The sequence below is a fragment of the Eubalaena glacialis genome, chromosome 17 (genome assembly GCF_028564815.1).
Source record: "Eubalaena glacialis isolate mEubGla1 chromosome 17, mEubGla1.1.hap2.+ XY, whole genome shotgun sequence".
Taxonomy (NCBI): Eukaryota; Metazoa; Chordata; class Mammalia; order Artiodactyla; family Balaenidae; genus Eubalaena; species Eubalaena glacialis.
In genome coordinates, this window is record NC_083732.1 from 68,824,119 (window position 1) to 68,843,226 (window position 19,108).

Sequence of the window (19,108 nt, forward strand, 5' to 3'; positions counted from 1 at the left end):
CAAAACACACCAGACCTAACAAATGAAGAGGAAATAGGTAGTCTACCTGAAAAAGAATTCAGAATAATGATAGTAAGGATGATCCAAAATCTTGGAAATAGAATAGACAAAATGCAAGAAACATTTAACAAGGACGTAGAAGAACTAAAGAGGAACCAAGCAACGATGAAAAGCACAATAAATGAAATTAAAAATACTCTAGATGGGATCAATAGCAGAATAACTGAGGCAGAAGAACGGATAAGTGACCTGGAAGATAAAATGGTGGAAATAACTACTGCAGAGCAGAATAAAGAAAAAAGAATGAAAAGAACTGAGGACAGTCTCAGAGACCTCTGGGACAACATTAAACGCACCAACATTCGAATTATAGGGGTCCCAGAAGAAGAAGAGAAAAAGAAAGGGACTGAGAAAATATTTGAAGAGATTATAGTTGAAAACTTCCCTAATATGGGAAAGGAAATAGTTAATCAAGTCCTGGAAGCACAGAGAGTTCCATACAGGATAAATCCAAGGAGAAACACGCCAAGACACATATTAATCAAACTATCAAAAATTAAATATAAAGAAAACATATTAAAAGCAGCAAGGGAAAAACAACAAATAACACACAAGGGAATCCCCATAAGGTTAACAGCTGATCTTTCAGCAGAAACTCTGCAAGCCAGAAGGGAGTGGCAGGATATACTTAAAGTGATGAAGGAGAAAAACCTACAACCAAGATTACTCTACCCAGCAAGGATCTCATTCAGATTTGATGGAGAAATTAAAACCTTTACAGACAAGCAAAAGCTGAGAGAGTTCAGCACCACCAAACCAGCTTTACAACAAATGCTAAAGGAACTTCTCTAGGCAAGAAACACAAGAAAAGGAAAACACCTACAATAACAAACCCAAAACATTTAAGAAAATGGGAATAGGAACATACACATCGATAATTACCTTAAATGTAAATGGATTAAATGCTCCCACCAAAAGACACAGACTGGCTGAATGGATACAAAAACAAGACCCATATATATGCTGTCTACAAGAGACCCACTTCAGACCTAGAGACACATAGAGACTGAAAGTGAGGGGTTGGAAAAAGATATTCCATGCAAATGGAAATCAAAAGAAAGCTGGAGTAGCAATTCTCATATCAGACAAAATAGACTTTAAAATAAAGACTATTACAAGAGACAAAGAAGGACACTATATAATGATCAAGGGATCGATCCAAGAGGAAGGTATAACAATTGTAAATATTTATGCACCCAACATAGGAGCACCTCAGTATATAAGGCAAATACTAACAGCCATAAAAGGGGAAATCGACAGCAACACAATCATAGTAGGGGACTTTAACACCCCACTTTCACCAATGGACAGATCATCCAAAATGAAAATAAATAAGGAAACACAAGCTTTAAATGATACATTAAACAAGATGGACTTAATTGATATTTATAGGACATTCCACCCAAAAACAACAGAATACACATTTTTCTCAAGTGCTCATGGAACATTCTCCAGGATAGATCATATCTTGGGTCACAAATCAAGCCTTGGTAAATTTAAGAAAATTGAAATCGTATCAAGTATCTTTTCTGACCACAACGCTATGAGACTAGATATCAATTACAGGAAAAAGATCTGTAAAAAATACAAACACATGGAGGCTACACAATACACTACTTAATAACGAAGTGATCACTGAAGAAATCAAAGGGGAAATCAAAAAATACCTAGAAACAAATGACAATGGAGACACGACGACCCAAAACCTATGGGATGCAGCAAAAGCAGTGCTAAGAGGGAAGTTTATAGCAATACAAGCCTACCTCAAGAGACAGGAAACATCTCGAATAAACAACCTAACCTTGCACCTAAAGCAATTAGAGAAAGAAGAACCAAAAAACCCCAAAGCTAGCAGAAGGAAAGAAATCATAAAGATCAGATCAGAAATAAATGAAAAAGAAATAAAGGAAACAATAGCAAAAATCAATGAAACTAAAAGCTGGTTCTTTGAGAAGATAAAAAAAATTGATAAACCATTAGCCAGACTCTTCAACAAAAAAAGGGAGAAGACTCAAATCAATAGAATTAGAAATGAAAAAGGAGAAGTAACCACTGACACTGCAGAAATACAAACGATCATGAGAGATTACTACAAGCAACTATATGCCAATAAAATGGACAACCTAGAAGAAATGGACAGATTCTTAGAAATGCACAACCTGCCGAGACTGAACCAGGAAGAAATAGAAAATATGAACAGACCAATCACAAGCACTGAAATTGAAACTGTGATTAAAAATCTTCCAACAAACAAAAGCCCAGGACCAGATGGCTTCACAGGCGAATTCTATCAAACATTTAGAGAAGAGCTAACACCCATCCTTCTCAAACTCTTCCAAAATATTGCAGAGGGAGGAACACTCCCCAACTCATTCTACGAGGTCACCATCACCCTGATACCAAAACCAGACAAAGATGTCACAAAGAAAGAAAACTACAGGCCAATATCACTGATGAACATAGATGCAAAAATGCTCAACAAAATACTAGCAAACAGAATCCAACAGCACATTAAAAGGATTATACACCATGATCAAGTGGGGTTTATTCCAGAAATGCAAGGATTCTTCAATATACGCAAATCAATCAACGTGATACATCATATTAACAAAATGAAGGAGAAAAACCATATAATCATCTCAATAGATGCAGAGAAAGCTTTCGACAAAATTCAACACCCATTTATGATAAAAGCCCTGCAGAAAGTAGGCATAGAGGGAACTTTCCTCAACATAATAAAGGCCATATATGACAAACCCACAGCCAACATTGTCCTCAATGGTGAAAAACTGAAACCATTTCCACTAAGAACAGGAACAAGACAAGGTTGCCCACTCTCACCACTATTATTCAACATAGTTTTGGAAGTGTTAGCCACAGCAATCAGAGAAGAAAAAGAAATAAAAGGAATCCAAATCGGAAAAGAAGAAGTAAAGCTGTCACTGTTTGCAGATGACATGATAGTATACATAGAGAATCCTAAAGATGCTACCAGAAAACTACTAGAGCTAATCAATGAATTTGGAAAAGCAGCAGGATACAAAATTAATGCACAGAAATCTCTTGCATTCCTATATACTAATGATGAAAAATCTGAAAGTGAAATTAAGAAAACACTTCCGTTTACCATTGCAACAAAAAGAATAAAATATCTAGGAATAAACCTACCTAAGGAGACAAAAGACCTGTATGCAGAAAATTATAGGACACTGATGAAAGAAATTAAAGATGATACAAATAGATGGAGAGATATACCATGTTCTTGGATTGGAAGAATCAACATTGTGAAAATGACTCTGCTATCCAAAGCAATCTACAGATTCAATGCAATCCCTATCAAACTACCATTGGCATTTTTCACAGAACTAGAACAAAAAATTTCACAATTTGTATGGAAACACAAAAGACCCCGAATAGCCAAAGCAATCTTGAGAACGAAAAATGGAGCTGGAGGAATCAGGCTCCCTGACTTCAGACTATATTACAAAGCTACAGTAATCAAGACAGTTTGGTACTGGCACAAAAACAGAAATATAGATCAATGAAACAGGATAGAAAGCCCAGAGATAAACCCACGCACATATGGGCACCTTATCTTTGATAAAGGAGGCAAGCATATACAGTGGAGAAAAGACAGCCTCTTCAATAAGTGGTGCTGGGAAAATTGGACAGGTACATGTAAAAGTATGAAATTAGAACACTCCCTGACAGCATACACAAAAATAAACTCAAAATGCATTAAAGACCTAAGTGTAAGGCCAGACACTATCAAACTCTTAGAGGAAAACATAGGCAGAACACTCTATGACATAAATCACAGCAAGATCCTTTTTGACCCAGTTCCTAGACAAATGGAAATAAAAACACAAATAAACAAATGGGACCTAACGAAACTTAAAAGCTTTTGCACAGCAAAGGAAACCATAAACAAGACCAAAAGACAACCCTCAGAATGGGAGAAAATATTTGCAAATGAAGCAACTGACAAAGGATTAATCTCCAAGATTTACAAGCAGCTCATGCAGCTCAATAACAAAAAAACAAACAACCCAATCCAAAAATGGGCAGAAGACCTAAATAGACATTTCTCCAAAGAAGATATACAGATTGCCAACAGACACATGAAAGAATGCTCAACATCACTAATCATTAGAGAAATGCAAATCAAAACTACAATGAGGTATCACCTCACACCAGTCAGAATGGCCATCATCAAAAAATCTAGAAACAATAAATGCTGGAGAGGGTGTGGAGAAAAGGGAACACTCTTGTAGTGTTGGTGGGAATGTAAATTGATACAGCCACTATGGAGAACAGTATGGAGGTTCCTTAAAAAACTAAAAATAGAACTACCATACGACCCAGCAATCCCACTACTGGGCATATACCCTGAGAAAACCATACGACCCAGCAATCCCACTACTGGGCATATACCCTGAGAAAACCATAATTCAAAAAGAGTCATGTACCACAATGTTCATTGCAGCTCTATTTACAATAGCCAGGACATGGACGCAACCTAAGTGTCCATCATCGGATGAATGGATAAAGAAGATGTGGCACATATATACAATGGAATATTACTCAGCCATAAAAAGAAATGAAATGGAGGTATTTGTAGTGAGTTGAATGGAGTTAGAGTCTGTCATACAGAGTGAAGTCAGAAAGAGAAAAACAACTACAGTATGCTAACACATATATATGGAATCTAAGGAAAAAAAAAAAGGTCATGAAGAACCTAGTGGCAAGACGGGAATAAAGACACAGACCTACTAGAGAATGGACTTGAGGATATGGGGAGGGGGAGGGGTGAGATGCGACAGGGTGAGAGAGTGTCATGGACATATATACACTACCAAATGTAAAATAGATAGCTAGTGGGAAGCAGCCGCATAGCACAGGGAGATCAGCTCGGTGCTTTGTGACCACCTAGAGGGGTGGGATGGGGAGGGTGGGAGGGAGGGAGATGCAAGAGGGAAGAGATATGGGAACATATGTATATGTATAACTGATTCACTTTGTTATAAAGCAGAAACTAACACACCATTGTAAAGCAATTATACTTCAATAAAGATGTTTTAAAAAAAAAAAAAAGGATAACCAACAAGGACCTATGTATAGCACAGGGAACTCTGCTCAGTATTATGTGGCAGCCTGGATGGGAGGGGAGTCTGGACACATGTATACATATGGCTGAGTCGCTTTGCTGTGCACCTGAAACTATCACAACATTGTTAATCGGATATACTCCAATATAAAATAAAAAGTTAAAAAAAAAAAGAACAAGGCAGAGGTGATGATGGGCCAGGTCAAGAGGCCCTCCGTGCTTGGGCATTCTTCTTGCTCCTCTGAAATTGCTAGGAGAACAGGCCTGGTTAAGTTGGAGCAAATCAGCCTTGGGAATGTGGCAGAGGAGATTAATGCCATTCTAGACATAATACTAGGTACATTTTTATAACAGCATATGGGAAGAATTGTTTTAAGTACTTTAGATAAATTGTCTTTAATCTTCCCAACAATCTACAATCCTCCCAACAATCTACAAAGTAGTTAGTATTTTCAGTTTATAGAGAAACAGGCTTAGAGGGGTGAAGTAACTCATCCAAGGTCACACTGCTAGTGAACTCAAACTCTGCTTACTCCATGCTATCACTGTGGCCTGATGGACACAGGGGAAAAATGAGGACCATGATATCACTTTGGCTTGATGGATGTAGGGAAAAAAAGATGTGACTTATCTTACTGAGTTTCTCAGTGCTAGACTCCTGTGATTGAATCAATAAAGATAAATCTGATCAAAAACAACCCTGCCTTTGCCATCAGCTGGGTATGCCAAGCTTAGATCTGGGATCAGCACCAGTCATAAGACCTCTAGGCCAGGGCTCTTTCCATTCTCCTTATTATGGAAGGAGGCACATGTTTTGCACTGTACAGTGGGGCAATGCTCATCTCTGCCTCTCAACTACATGACCAATAAAATGTGAATAAAAACATCTCTCCCCATCTTACAAAGTTGTTGTGAAGATCAAATAAAATAATCAAAAGGCTGAGTGTTCACTTTGGATGATTTTACAGAAAAAGAGAGGGCCGACGGGTCTTAGGGAAGTTGAGGGTACCATGCTATTGGCACTCAGGAGAAAACAAAAGCACTAAGAAAATGCTGCTGCAACTGTATTTAGCAGGAACAGGATGGGGACTTGGGATTGGAGAGCCTAAAAACTCTAGAATCTGTTAGGGTAGGGGCCAGTCTACGTAAAGCTTCTAATACTAGTGTTAATTGGCGTTAAAATTCAAGCCTACATAAAGGATAGTCATTCTCCAGGTCCATGACTTCTCAGTGGCAAAATAATTCGTCTGTATGTTCAACTGAGCCATGTGACAACTTAATTCAATGGGGGCTGTTATGGACTAAGTGTTTGTGTCCCCCAAAATACCTATGCTAGGGCCTAACCCTCAATGTTACTATATTTGGAGGCAGAGATTTTATGGAAGTAATTAAGGTTAAATGAGGTCATAAAGTGGGGTCCTGATCCCATAGGATTACTGTCCTTGTAGAACAAGAGACAACAGAGAGCTCTTTGTATCTCTCGCCACAGGATGTGGACACAGCAAGAAGGAGGCTGTCTCCAAGCCAGGAAGAGAGCGCTCACCAGAATCTGCATGCTGGGACCCTGATCTTGAACTTCCAGCCCCCAGAACTGTGACAAAATAAATTTCTGTTATTTGAGCTACACAGTTTGATGGTGTTTTCTTATGGCAGTCCAAGCTAATGGAGGGGCAAACGTTAGTTCAGATAAACGGGTCAGGTGGACAAAATAGTGTGACAATTGAAGATTGATAGAGCTTTGAAAATCTTACTATTTACATATAATAGGGAAGAGAATAAAATGGAGATAAGATGCATTATATGATAAAAGCAAAAACATTTCCTTATATATTTACATATTCTTTTAAAAAACTTATTCATACAACTAAAGAAAATTTTACCAGGATATATCTCATTAACATAATTACTTTTATCTTTATAAACTATTCTTCCAGAATCCATGTCCATGCACGTGTTTTTAAGGCCACATTTTCCTCTGAACAAAAAATTATGCACCTTTACTTGCTTACCAATTTAGGTCATTTTTATACTTCTATAGTCATACTGTCTATTTGTAACCTTCTTGTTGCTATCAAGGAAAGCATGCACATGGTTTTTTAAAAAGTTATACAAAAGAGCTTATAGTGAAAAATACAAGTTCCATCTCCTCTCACTGGAAACTCTTATTTCTTCAAAGTTGAACACATACACAGTCTAACTCAAATATCTCCCTTCTCCAACCCCAGTTGCAATTTCCAGGGCCAACCTCTTAATGGTTCCTCTTTCAGTCTCTTTAATTCATCAGACTTAGAGAATTACCTGTGGACTCCCCGATGGGAAAGATGAGGAATTAGCACACATAATGCTACCTTTCTCCTTCCTTTTCCTTGGTTTGCTCTTTGTATTACTAACTTTCTCTCTTAATTAGTTATCTTTGTAGCCTTAATATACTTAAATATAGGATTTCCCAAATAAGCTCCTTTTAATTTTTTTCTATGGCTGTTAATTTCCTTCTTCTTACATTTTCAACTCTTGTTCATCTCCTTCCAAGTCCCACCTTTGTCATCTATAGTATTATTTTTATATTGTCATGCTTAACAGTGCATATTTTGCCCTACAACCTCTATTTGATCTGCTACATTATGACTGCAGATTGATTCAAAGTTAAAAAAAAACAGTAACCAGCATTTACCTTATTATGACTGTGTAAGTACTGTTCAAATGTTGAGCCAATTAGTCTGGTATGAATTATTTTTTCTTGTATCATATTCTCAGCAGTCCAATGTCATATTTGCCAAAAATCTCAAAGAAGTTTCCCAACATGAAAACCAAAGAGACTTTCTTCTCTTATGCGCCAGCAGTTGCTTAAGTTCATTCCACAATTTAGTATGCTGTTCCTACATACCATCTGTATTTTCATCAGCACTGGGGTCAATAAACTATGGCCTCTTGGACAAAATCTAGCCCACTACCTATTTCTGTGTGGTCCACAATCTAATTAATCATGGTTTATATATATAAATGGTTGGAAAAAAACCCCAAAGAACAGTACTATGTTACGATGGTTAAAAGTTACGTAAAACTCAAACTTCAGTGTTCATGAAGTTATACTGGAACATGGCTACGCCCATCTGCCTTCGTGCTACAAAGCCAGAGAGAATGATTTTGACAGAGACCGAATGGCTTGCAAAGCTGAGAATATTTACTACCTGGTTCTTCATAAAAAAGTTTGCCAACCCTTGTTATAAATGGTGAGAGATTTTTCTTCAATTTCATCTGCCCAATCATCTACTAAATTTTAAAATTTATTTCAAAAATTGCATTTTAATTCCAACGGGCTGCCTTATTCTCTAATGTGTTCTTTTTTCGAGGCTTCCAGGACATTTTTTTAAAAAACATCTTTACTGGAGTATAATTGCTTTACAATGTTGTGTTACTTTCTGCTGTATAACAAAGTAAATCAGTATATGTATACATATATCCCCATATCCCCCCGTCTTGCATCTCCCTCCCACGCTCCCTATCCCACCCCTCTAGGTGGTCACAAAGCACTGAGCTGATCTCCCTGTGCTATGTAGCTGCTTCCCACTAGCTATCTATTTTATATTTGGTAATGTACATAAGTCAATGCTACTCTCTCACATTGTCCCAGCTTACACTTCCCCCTCCCCGTGTCCTCAAGTCCATTCTCTACGTCTGCGTCTTTATTCCTGTCCTGCCCCTAGGCTCATCAGAACCATTTTTATTTAGATTCCATATATATGTGTTAGCATATGGTATTTCTTTTTCTCTTTCTAACTTACTTCACTCTGTATGACAGAATCTAGGTCCATCCACCTCACTAAAAATAGCACAATTTCGTTTCTTTTTATGGCTGAGGAATATTCCATTGTATATATGTGCCATATCTTCTTTATCCATTCATCTGTCGATGGACACTTAGGTTGCTTCCATGTCCTGGCTATTGTAAATAGAGCTGCAATGAACATTGTGGTACATGACTCTTTTTGAATTATGGTTTTCTCAGGGTATATGCCCAGTAGTGGGATTGCTGGGTCATATGGTAGTTCTATTTTTAGTTTTTTAAGGAACCTCCATACTGTTCCAGAGTGGCTGTATTAATTTACATTCCCACCAACAGCACAAGAGGGTTCCTTTTTCTCCACACCCTCTCCAGCATTTATTGTTTGTAGATTTTTTGATGATGGCCATTCTGACTGGTGTGAGGTGATACCTCATTGTAGTTTTGATTTGCATTTCTCTAATGATTAGTGATGTTGAGCATCTTTTCATGTGCTTGTTGGCAATCTGTATATCTTCTTTGGAGAAATGTCTATTGAGGTCTTCTGCCCATTTTTGGATTGGGTTGTTTGTTTTTTTGATATTGAGCTGCATGTGCTGCTTGTAAATTTTGGAGATTAATCCTTTGTCAGTTGCTTCATTTGCAAATATATTCTCCCATTCTGAGGGTTGTCTTTTCGTCTTGTTTATGGTTTCCTTTGCTGTGCAAGAGCTATTAAGTTTCGTTAGGTTACATTTGTTTATTTTTGTTTTTATTTCCACTTCTCTAGGAGGTGAGTCAAAAAGGATCTTGCTGATTTATATCATAGAGTGTTCTGCCTATGTTTTCCTCTAAGAGTTTTATAGTGTCTGGCCTTACATTTAGGTCTTTAATCCATTTTGATTTTATTTTTGTATATGGTGTTAGGGAGTGTTCTAATTTCATTCTTTTACATGTAGTTGTCCAGTTTTCCCAGCACCACTTATTGAAGAGACTGTCTTTTCTTCGTTGTATATTCTTCCCTCCTTTATCAAAGATAAGGTGACCATAAGTACATGGGTTTATCTCTGGGCTTTCTATCCTGTTCCATTGATCTATATTTCTGTTTTTGTGCCAGTACCATACTGTCTTGATTACTGTAGCTTTGTAATATAGTCTGAAGTCAGGGAGCCTGATTCCTCCAGCTCCATTTTTCTTCCTCAAGATTGCTTTGGCTATTCGGGGTCTTTTGTGTTTCCATACAAATTGTGAAATTTTTTGTTCTAGTTCTGTGAAAAATGCCATTGGTAGCTTGATAGGGATTGCATTGAATCTGTAGATTGCTTTGGGTAGTAGAGTCATTTTCACAGTGTTGATTCTTCCAATCCAAGAAAATGGTATATCTCTCCATCTGTTTGTATCATCTTTAATTTCTTTCATCAGTGTCTTATAGTTTTCTGCATACAGGTGTTTTGTCTCCTTAGGTAGGTTTATTCCTAGGTATTTTATTCTTTTTGTTGCAGTGGTAAATGGCAGTGTTTCCTTAATTTCTCTTTCGAATTTTTCATCATTAGTGTACAGGAGTGCAAGAGATTTCTGTGCATTAATTTTGTATCCTGCTACTTTACCAAATTCATTGATTAGCTCTAGTAGTTTTCTGGTAGCATCTTTAGGATTCTCTATGTATAGTATCATGTCATCTGCAAACAGTGACAGCTTTACTTCTTCTTTTCCAATTTGGATTCCGTTTATTTCTTTTCCTTCTCTGATTGCTGTGGCTAAAACTTCCAAAACTATGTTGAATAATAGTGGTGAGAGTGAACATCCTTGTCTTGTGCTTGATTTTAGAGGAGATGGTTTCAATTTTTCACCATTGAGAACGATGTTGGCTGTGGGTTTGTCATATATGGCCTTTTTTATGTTCATGTGAGTTCCCTCTATGCCTACTTTCTGGAGGGGTTTTATCATAAATGGGTGTTAAATTTTGTTGAAAGCCTTTTCTGCATCTATTGAGATTATCATATGGTTTTCCTCCTTCAGTTGGTTAATATGGTGTATCACATTTATTGATTTGCATATATTGAAGAATCCTTGCATTCCTGGGATAAAACCCACTTGATCATGGTGTATGATCCTTTTAATGTGCTGTTGGATTCTGTTTGCTAGTATTTTGTTGAGGATTTTTGCATCTATGTTCATCAGTGATATTGGACTGTAGTTTTCTTTCTTTGTGACATCTTTGTCTGGTTTTGGTATCAGGGTGATGGTGGCCTCGTAGAATGAGTTTGGGGGTGTCCCTCCCTCTGCTATATTTTGGAAGCATTTGAGAAGGATAGGTGTTAGCTCTTCTCTAAATGTTTGATAGAATTCGCCTGTGAAGCCATCTGGTCCTGGGCTTTTGTTTGTTGGAAGATTTTTTTTTTTTTAATTTATTTATTTATTTATTTTTGGCTGTGTTGGGTCTTCGTTTCTGTGCGAGGGCTTTCTCTAGTTGCGGCAAGCGGGAGCCACTCTTCATCGCGGTGCGTGGGCCTCTCACTATCACGGCCTCTCTTGTTGCGGAGCATAGGCTCCAGACGCGCAGGCTCAGCAGTTGTGGTCCACGGGCCCAGTTGCTCCGCAGCATGTGGGATCTTCCCAGACCAGGGCTCGAACCCATGTCCCCTGCATTGGCAGGCGGATTCTCAACCACTGCACCACCAGGGAAGCCCTGTTGGAAGATTTTTAATCACAGTTTCAATTTCAGTGCTTCTGACTGGCCTGTTTATATTTTCTATTTCTTCCTGGTTCAGTCTCGGAAGGCTGTGCTTTTCTAAGAATTTGTCCGTTTCTTCCAGGTTGTCCATTTTATTGGCATATAGGTGCTTGTAGTCATCTCTCACCATCCTTTTTATTTCTGCAGTGTCAGTTGTTACTTCATTTCTAATTCTGTTGATTAGAGTCTTCTCCCTTTTTTTCTTGATGCGTCTGGCTAGGGGTTTATCAATTTTGTTTATCTTCTCAAAGAACCAGCTTTTAGTTTTATTGATCTTTCCCATTGTTTCCTTCATTTCTTTTTCATTTATTTCTGATCTGATCTTTATGATTTCTTTCCTTCGGTTAACTTTGGGGTTTTTTGTTGTTGTTCTTCTTTTCTAATTGCTTTAGGGGTAAAGTTAGGTTGTTTATTTGAGATTTTTCTTGTTTCTTGAGGTAGGATTGTATTGCTATAAACTTCCCTCTTAGAACTGCTTTTGGTGCATCCCATAGGTTTTGGGTCATCGTGTTTTCATTGTCATTTGTTTCTAGGTATTTTTTGATTTCCTCTTTGATTTCTTCAGTGATCTCTTGGTTATTTAGTAGCATATTGTTTTGCCTCCATGTGTTTGTATTTTTTACATTTTTTCCCCTTTAATTGATATCTAGTCTCATAGCATTGTGGTCAGAAGAGATACTTGATACGATTTCAATTTTCTTAAATTTACCAAGGCTTGATTTGTGACTCAAGATATGATGTATCATGAAAAATGTTCCATGAGCACTTGAGAAGAAAGTGTATTCTGTTGCTGTTGGATGGAATGTCCTAAAAATATCAATTAAATCCATCTTGTTTAATGTGTCATTTAAAGCTTGTGTTTCCTTATTTCTTTTCATTTTGGATGATCTGTCCCTTGGTGAAAGTTGGGTGTTAAAGTCCCCTACTATGATTGTGTTACTGTCAATTTCCCTTTTTATGGCTGTTAGCATTTGCCTAATGTATTAAGGTGCTCCTATGTTGGGTGCATAAATATTTACAATTGTTATATCTTCTTCTTGGATTGATCCCTTGATCATTATGTAGCGTCCTTGTTTGTCTTTTGTAATAGTCTTTATTTTAAAGTCTATTTTGTCTGATATGAGAATTGCTACTCCAGCTTCCTTTTGATTTCCATTGGCGTGGAATACCTTTTTCATCCCCTCACATACATTCTGTATGGGTCCCTAGGTCTGAAGTGGGTCTCTTGTAGACAGCATATATATGGTTCTTGTTTTTGTATCCATTCAGCCAGTCTATGTCTTCTGGTTGGAACATTTAATCCATTTACATTTAAGGTAATTATCAATATGTATGTCCCTATTACCATTTTCTTAATTGTTTTGGGTTTGTTATTGTAGGTCTTTTCCTTCTCTTGTGTTTCCTGCCTAGAGAAGTTCTTTTAGCGTTTGTTGTAAAGCTGGTGTGGTGGTGCTGAATTCTCTTAGCTTTTGCTTGTCTGTAAAGGTTTTAATTTCTCCATCAAATCTGAATGAGATCCTGCTGGGTACAGTAATCTTGGTTGTAGGTTTTTCCCTTTCATCACTTTAAATATGTCCTGCCACTGCCTTCTGGCTTGCAGAGTTTCTGCTGAAAGATCAGCTGTTAACCTTATGGGGATTCCCTTGTACATTATTTGTTGCTTTTCCCTTGCTGCTTTTAATATTTTTTCTTTGTATTTAATTTTTGATAGTTTGATTAGTATGTGTCTTGGCATGTTTCTCCTTGGATTTATCCTGTATGGGACTCTCTGAGCTTCCTGGACTTGAGTGACTATTTCCTTACCCATGTTAGGGAAGTTTTCAACTACAATCTCTTCAAATATTTTCTCAGACCCTTTCTTTTTCTCTTCTTCTTCTGGGACACCTATAATTTGAATGTTGGTGCATTTTATGTTGTCCCAGAGGTCTCTGAGACTGTCCTCAATTCTTTTCATTCTTTATTCTGCTCTGCGGTAGTTATTTCCACTATTTTACCTTCCAAGTCACTTATCCATTCTTCTGCCTCAGTTATTCTGCTACTGATTCCTTCTAGAGAACTTTTAATTTCATTTATTGTGTTGTTCATCATTGTTTGTTTGCTCTTTAGTTCTTCTAGGTCCTTGTTAAACGTTTCTTGTATTTTCTCCATTCTATTTCCAAGATTTTGGATCATCTTTACTATCATTACTCTGAATTCGTTTTCAGGTAGACTGCCTATTTCCTCTTCATTTGTTAGGTCTGGTGGGTTTTTACCTTGCTCCTTCATCTGCTGTGTATTTCTCTGTCTTCTCAGTTTGCTTAACTTACTATGTTTGGTGTTCTCCTTTTCGCAGGCTGCAGGTTCGTAGTTCCCGGTTTTTTTTGGTGTCTGCCCCCAGTGGGTAAGGTTGGTTCAGTGCCTTGTGTAGGCTTCCTGGTGGAGAGGACTGGTGCCTGTGTTCTGGCGGGTGGGGCTGGATCTTGTCTTTCTGGTGGGCAGGTCTGTGTCCGGTGGTGTGTTTTGGGGTGTCTGTGAACTTAGTATGATTTTAGGCAGCCTCTCTGCTAATGGGTGGGGTTGTGTTCCTGTCTTGGTAGTTGTTTGGCATGGGGCATCCAGCACTGGAGCTTGCTGGCTGTTGGGTAGAGCTGGGTCTTAGTGCTGAGATGGAGATCTATAGGAGAGCTCTCACCAATTGATGTTACATGGGGCCAGGAGGTCTCTGGTAGTCCAATGTCCTGAACTTGGCTCTCCCATCTCAGAGGCTCAGGCTTGACACTAGCCCGGAGCACCAAGACCCTGTCAGCCACACGGCCGTTCTGGCATCAGTGGTTCCGGTCCTGCCCCTGCTCAGCCTCTGGACCTGTGCCCGGTCCACAACACTGGGCCACGTGTCCCTGGGAACAGGCACCGCACAGTGACTCTTGAGTGGGGGAGTAGAGGGGGGATGAGGCATCGATGAGGATGGGGTTTGCTTGATAGGTGGTGCACGCCAGACTCCTTGTGAACAAGTCTGGGACCAGAGACCTCTGGCCTCTGCCACACCCCGGTCAGGACTTTTTTAAAAAAATGAATGCATTTTTATACAGATGCAATATGTTTTTGAATATCTTTGAGGACACTAAAAGAATTTTTTAAAAGGAGGGTTTTTATTATTCAAAAGTTTCTTTGCATATATTTGACTTTATCTGTAGATTTCCTGCCAATATCTGGTTTACATCTTTATCTCTTAAAAAAAAAATGAGGCAATGGAGACTAGGCAGGGATTTCTGTGCATTTGCACTGGGCTTGATGCCTGAGTAGTCTATTACTCAAAATGCTCCCCAAATGTCAAAACGAAGATGACCTCACTCTGGAGTGCTAATACCCACAAAATATGCTCCAATTCATCCTAGACACATAAAAAATTAACTTTTAAGAAACAGACTATTTTTCTGCTTGAGGCATAAACATCTGGCCATTGGGCTTTCTTTCTGCAAGCAGGAATGGGCAAGGAAAAGACTGTTTGATGGACACTGCTTTACTGATTCCCCATTTTTTTTTTTTTTTTTTTTTTTTTTTTTGGATTTTCATGTTTATTTTTACTTTACGGTTATTGTTTTTACAAGCCAGCTGAACCATGGCAAAACCCACTTACTGGTACTATATAAATATGTTTGTGTATTCTCAAGTTTCGATTTAGTTCCAATTTATTCATAAATAAATATATTTAAATCTAGAGAAAAATATTTGTGATTAATTAGGGCATGGTAATTCATGGTATATACATTACTTAAGCTGTGAATAGAAGAGAGCAAGCTCTCTATAACAACCTTGAAACACAGGTATGAATTTTCATTTTATGCAAAAATTCACGTTTTATTTTTATTCTTACATTGGTGGGAGCTGATGTCAGGAACTAAAAGGCAAGCAATAACTTTTGTTTCTACCACTTAGCTGAACAATAATACACACAATGTGGCATTTTCATTAGGCAAAAGACTTGCTTCTTTACATTTCACACTAGAATACAACATTACCCTTTTCTTGAATAAAATGACCCGGTTACTAAGGAAACCATCTTTGGAGGGAGTGTTTGTTTGTTTGTTTAATAAGCATATTTTACTTAAATAAATCCTCCAGCAGGAAATGGAGAATTCATTGCCTTTACTTAGACTGTGTAAGTAAGTAGTTATATGTCAAATTTATCTGTGCAGCTCACCAACATTTCCTTATTGGAAACATCAATATTTCTGCATCACAGTTCCCAAAAAGACTGTAAAGTCTCAGAATTCTGTATCTCCTTTGGCTTGCTTCTCTCTTGATTCCACCCAGGCTTTATTAATGGTTCGCTTCATATCATCATCTCCGTCTTCATAAATTTTCTTTAGAACATTCATTAATCCCTCACTAGGATCTGTTTCAGTGTCGTAGGAGGGCTTTTCTTTCTCTTTGCATTCTTTTTCAACCTGAGTCAGGTAGTCCCACCGTGTGTTTTCCGCTTTCTTCCTACATAAGATAAGAACTGTATCTGTCTTGATCTTTTTTGAACTGCCTTCCACAGAGATGGGTTTCAAGAGATTGTTCACGATCATGGAGTAACTCTTCCCATTTAGATTCTTTACCAAAAGATCAAATGACCTCTCTGTGAAATGCACCTGCACATTCTCAGCAGGGACTTGATGAACTCCAGTTAAGGTAATGTAGATTTTCACAAACTTATCTGACTGATCCCATCCATAATTACTGATTTTCACTGTATATCCTGTCGTAATAGGAGCAACCACAGCGGCTGGCTTTTCATTTTCCAGAAGTTCTGCTTTCCTCTGTGATTTCTGCTGCATCTTGTTCTTGATTTCTGTCTCAATCTTGCATTTTTCAGCTGTCAGGGCATCACGTACTCTTTTTCTAGTGGCTTTTTCCAGCAGCACCTTCACCTCTTCTAGATCTTTCTGTAGCTCCTCCACAGTTGAAGCCATGGTCGGGCTGCGTCAGGGAAGGCCCCAGCTGCAGCGGCGCAGGGGCGAGAACAGGAAACGCCGCACCGACCGCGCTCACCCCGAGCGCAGACCCCACCAGCACCAGTCACAGTGGCCGCGGCCTGAGGGCACACCCGACCCTACGCGAGCTCTCGGCCCGCCTCCGGCACGCGACGCCTCCTGATTCCCCATTTTATGTCCTGTTTTTCACTCCTGCCCCCCAGTCTAGAACCTCTTTGAGATTTTACAGTGAAACTCATTGGCCTCTCTTCTCCTTTCCTTTCTCATTGTTATTGCCATCTAATGTTTATATTCCCATACTATTATCTTTAAATGGTATTCAGCAGGAAGAGGACATAGACATCTGTGCTCAGTTTGTGATCAGTATGGACGATTGACAAATTTACTTATTTTTTAAAATTATCATGATAATATTTTATATATACAAAAGAATATACATCCGCATATATGCACACACAGTAGTGTGCCACTGAAAAGCTAATAATTTAATCATTCCTCCATTAATAGACAAGTTATATTGTTTGACTTTTTTGCCACAACATATTTTGAAAACCCAACCTCCCCCCCCCCACCCCTACCTCCAGCTACTGCCCCATTTTCCCATTCTCTTCACAGAAACACATCTTGAAAGAATTGTCTGGGGTAACAATCTGTTTCAGCACCTTATGCTGTCATTCTAGTCGGGCTTCCCTCCCTCCTCTTCCAACTGAACATGCTCTTGTCATGGCCACTGAGGCACCCAGGGGGTAAGTCCAACATCACTTCTTCCAACATCACACATCCCTTCATGTGGCCTCTTGGTTGCACCTGACACCATGAGACACACTGTGATGTTGAAATACTTTCTTCTTCTGGTTTCCATACATCTCGCTCTAATGGTTTTCTTTCTGCTTCTCCAGTTACCTCCCTTTTTGCTGCTTCTCCTCTGATCCACTCCTAAATGGTCTGTTTTGGGATTTGATCCTGTAACCCCTTCTACTTTCTACGTGTACTTTCATCTGTGGTAATTTCAAGTCCTATTGGCTTTAAATATTGTTTATAAATCAGTGATGCTGAAGTTTTATACTTCTTCCTCAATATCTCTAACTTCAACTTATTTAGACAAACTGCCTACACGATGTCTCACTTGGAGGTCCAATAAGACTTTCAAACTCAACATGTCCGAAACAGAATTCACGATTTCCCTCAAATCTGTTCTCCTGTCAGTGTTTCTACGTCTTGGGAGATACTGACCCAAAGTCCAGTAATCATCCTTTCATTCCTTGGCTTTCCCTTACCCCATCCCTAATACACAAACACATACAATCCATACCAGGACTGCTGAGTCTGCATGGAAAATGTGTCCAGGACCCATATACTCAAGTTTACTCCTTCCAACCCCAAAAGATAACCATTTGTTACCTAGACTCTGGCAATAATTTTCTATCTCATTTCCCAACTTCCACACTTGCCATCTATAAACTATTCTCCATAGCTCAATAGACAAACTCTTAAATGTGTAAATCTGATTGAGTCCTTCATTGCCTTTTCCTTCCACTTATAATAAAATCCAAACTCCATCCTCCAGCCTGCAAGGCCCTTTCCTAGAACATCTCCAACTCTTCTTTGCCTTGGTCTTGATGTTCCTAGACCAAGACCTTCTCATCTTTCTGCTCCTCCAACACACAGAGCCCATCCCTATTCTAGGGCAAGTACTAAAGGCTAGCTATTCTCTCAGCTGTTCTCATTACTAGCATTGGCTTGTCATTCAGATCTCAGTTTAAATGTCTTTTCCTCAGGGCTGACTTCCTTGACCATCAGATCATAACTGAACCCCAAGACATTTTTAATGCATTATAGCCCTTCTTGTTATCTAATAGTTTTCCATTTACTTGTTTACTACTATATTCCCTGCACCTAGCACCCAGGCACAAAATAAATACTCTTTAGATGAATAAATCAAACACTAAATATAGACCTATCTCCAGAGTCTGGACTGATTCTTGATTATGATGATGTATAAATTCTAGAAGTGAGATTACAGAATTATGCTTTATCTTGTGTCTTTGCATAGATTGAAAAAAACAGACTATCTTTTAGTGCAGCTTTAAGATCACAGTAAAGTTGAGTGGAAGGTACAGATTTCTCGTATACTTCTGCCCACACACATGCACAGTCTCCCCCATTATCAATACTCCCCACTAGAGAGGTACATTTGTTACAACTGATGAACCTACATCAATACATCATTATTATCCAAAGTGTCCATAGTTTACATTAGGATTCACTCTAGGTGTTGCACGTTCTGTGTGTTTGGACAGATGGATAATGACAGGTATTCACCAGTATAGTATCATAAAGGGTAGTTCCACTGCCTTAAAAACCTTCTGTGCTCAGCCTGTTCATCCCTGCCTCTTCCCTAACCTGGCCACCACTGATCTTTTATACTATCTCCATAATTTTGACTTTCCCATAATGCCATATAATTGAAATCATATAGTATGTAGCTT

The 19,108-nt window shown here is 38.5% G+C and overlaps 2 protein-coding genes across 3 annotated transcripts in view; both read right to left on the minus strand.

Annotated features, from left to right (window-relative positions):
• Positions 1 to 19,108, minus strand: part of SAMD12 (sterile alpha motif domain containing 12) — a 442,714-nt gene that overhangs the window by 260,040 nt on the left and 163,566 nt on the right. The gene's annotated exons all lie outside the window — the stretch shown is intronic.
• LOC133076989 (calcyclin-binding protein) lies at positions 15,585 to 16,769 on the minus strand. The gene has a single exon (XM_061171704.1). It carries the CDS (start codon positions 16,596 to 16,598, stop codon positions 15,906 to 15,908), a length of 693 nt encoding a protein of 230 aa, XP_061027687.1. The 5' UTR covers positions 16,599 to 16,769; the 3' UTR covers positions 15,585 to 15,905.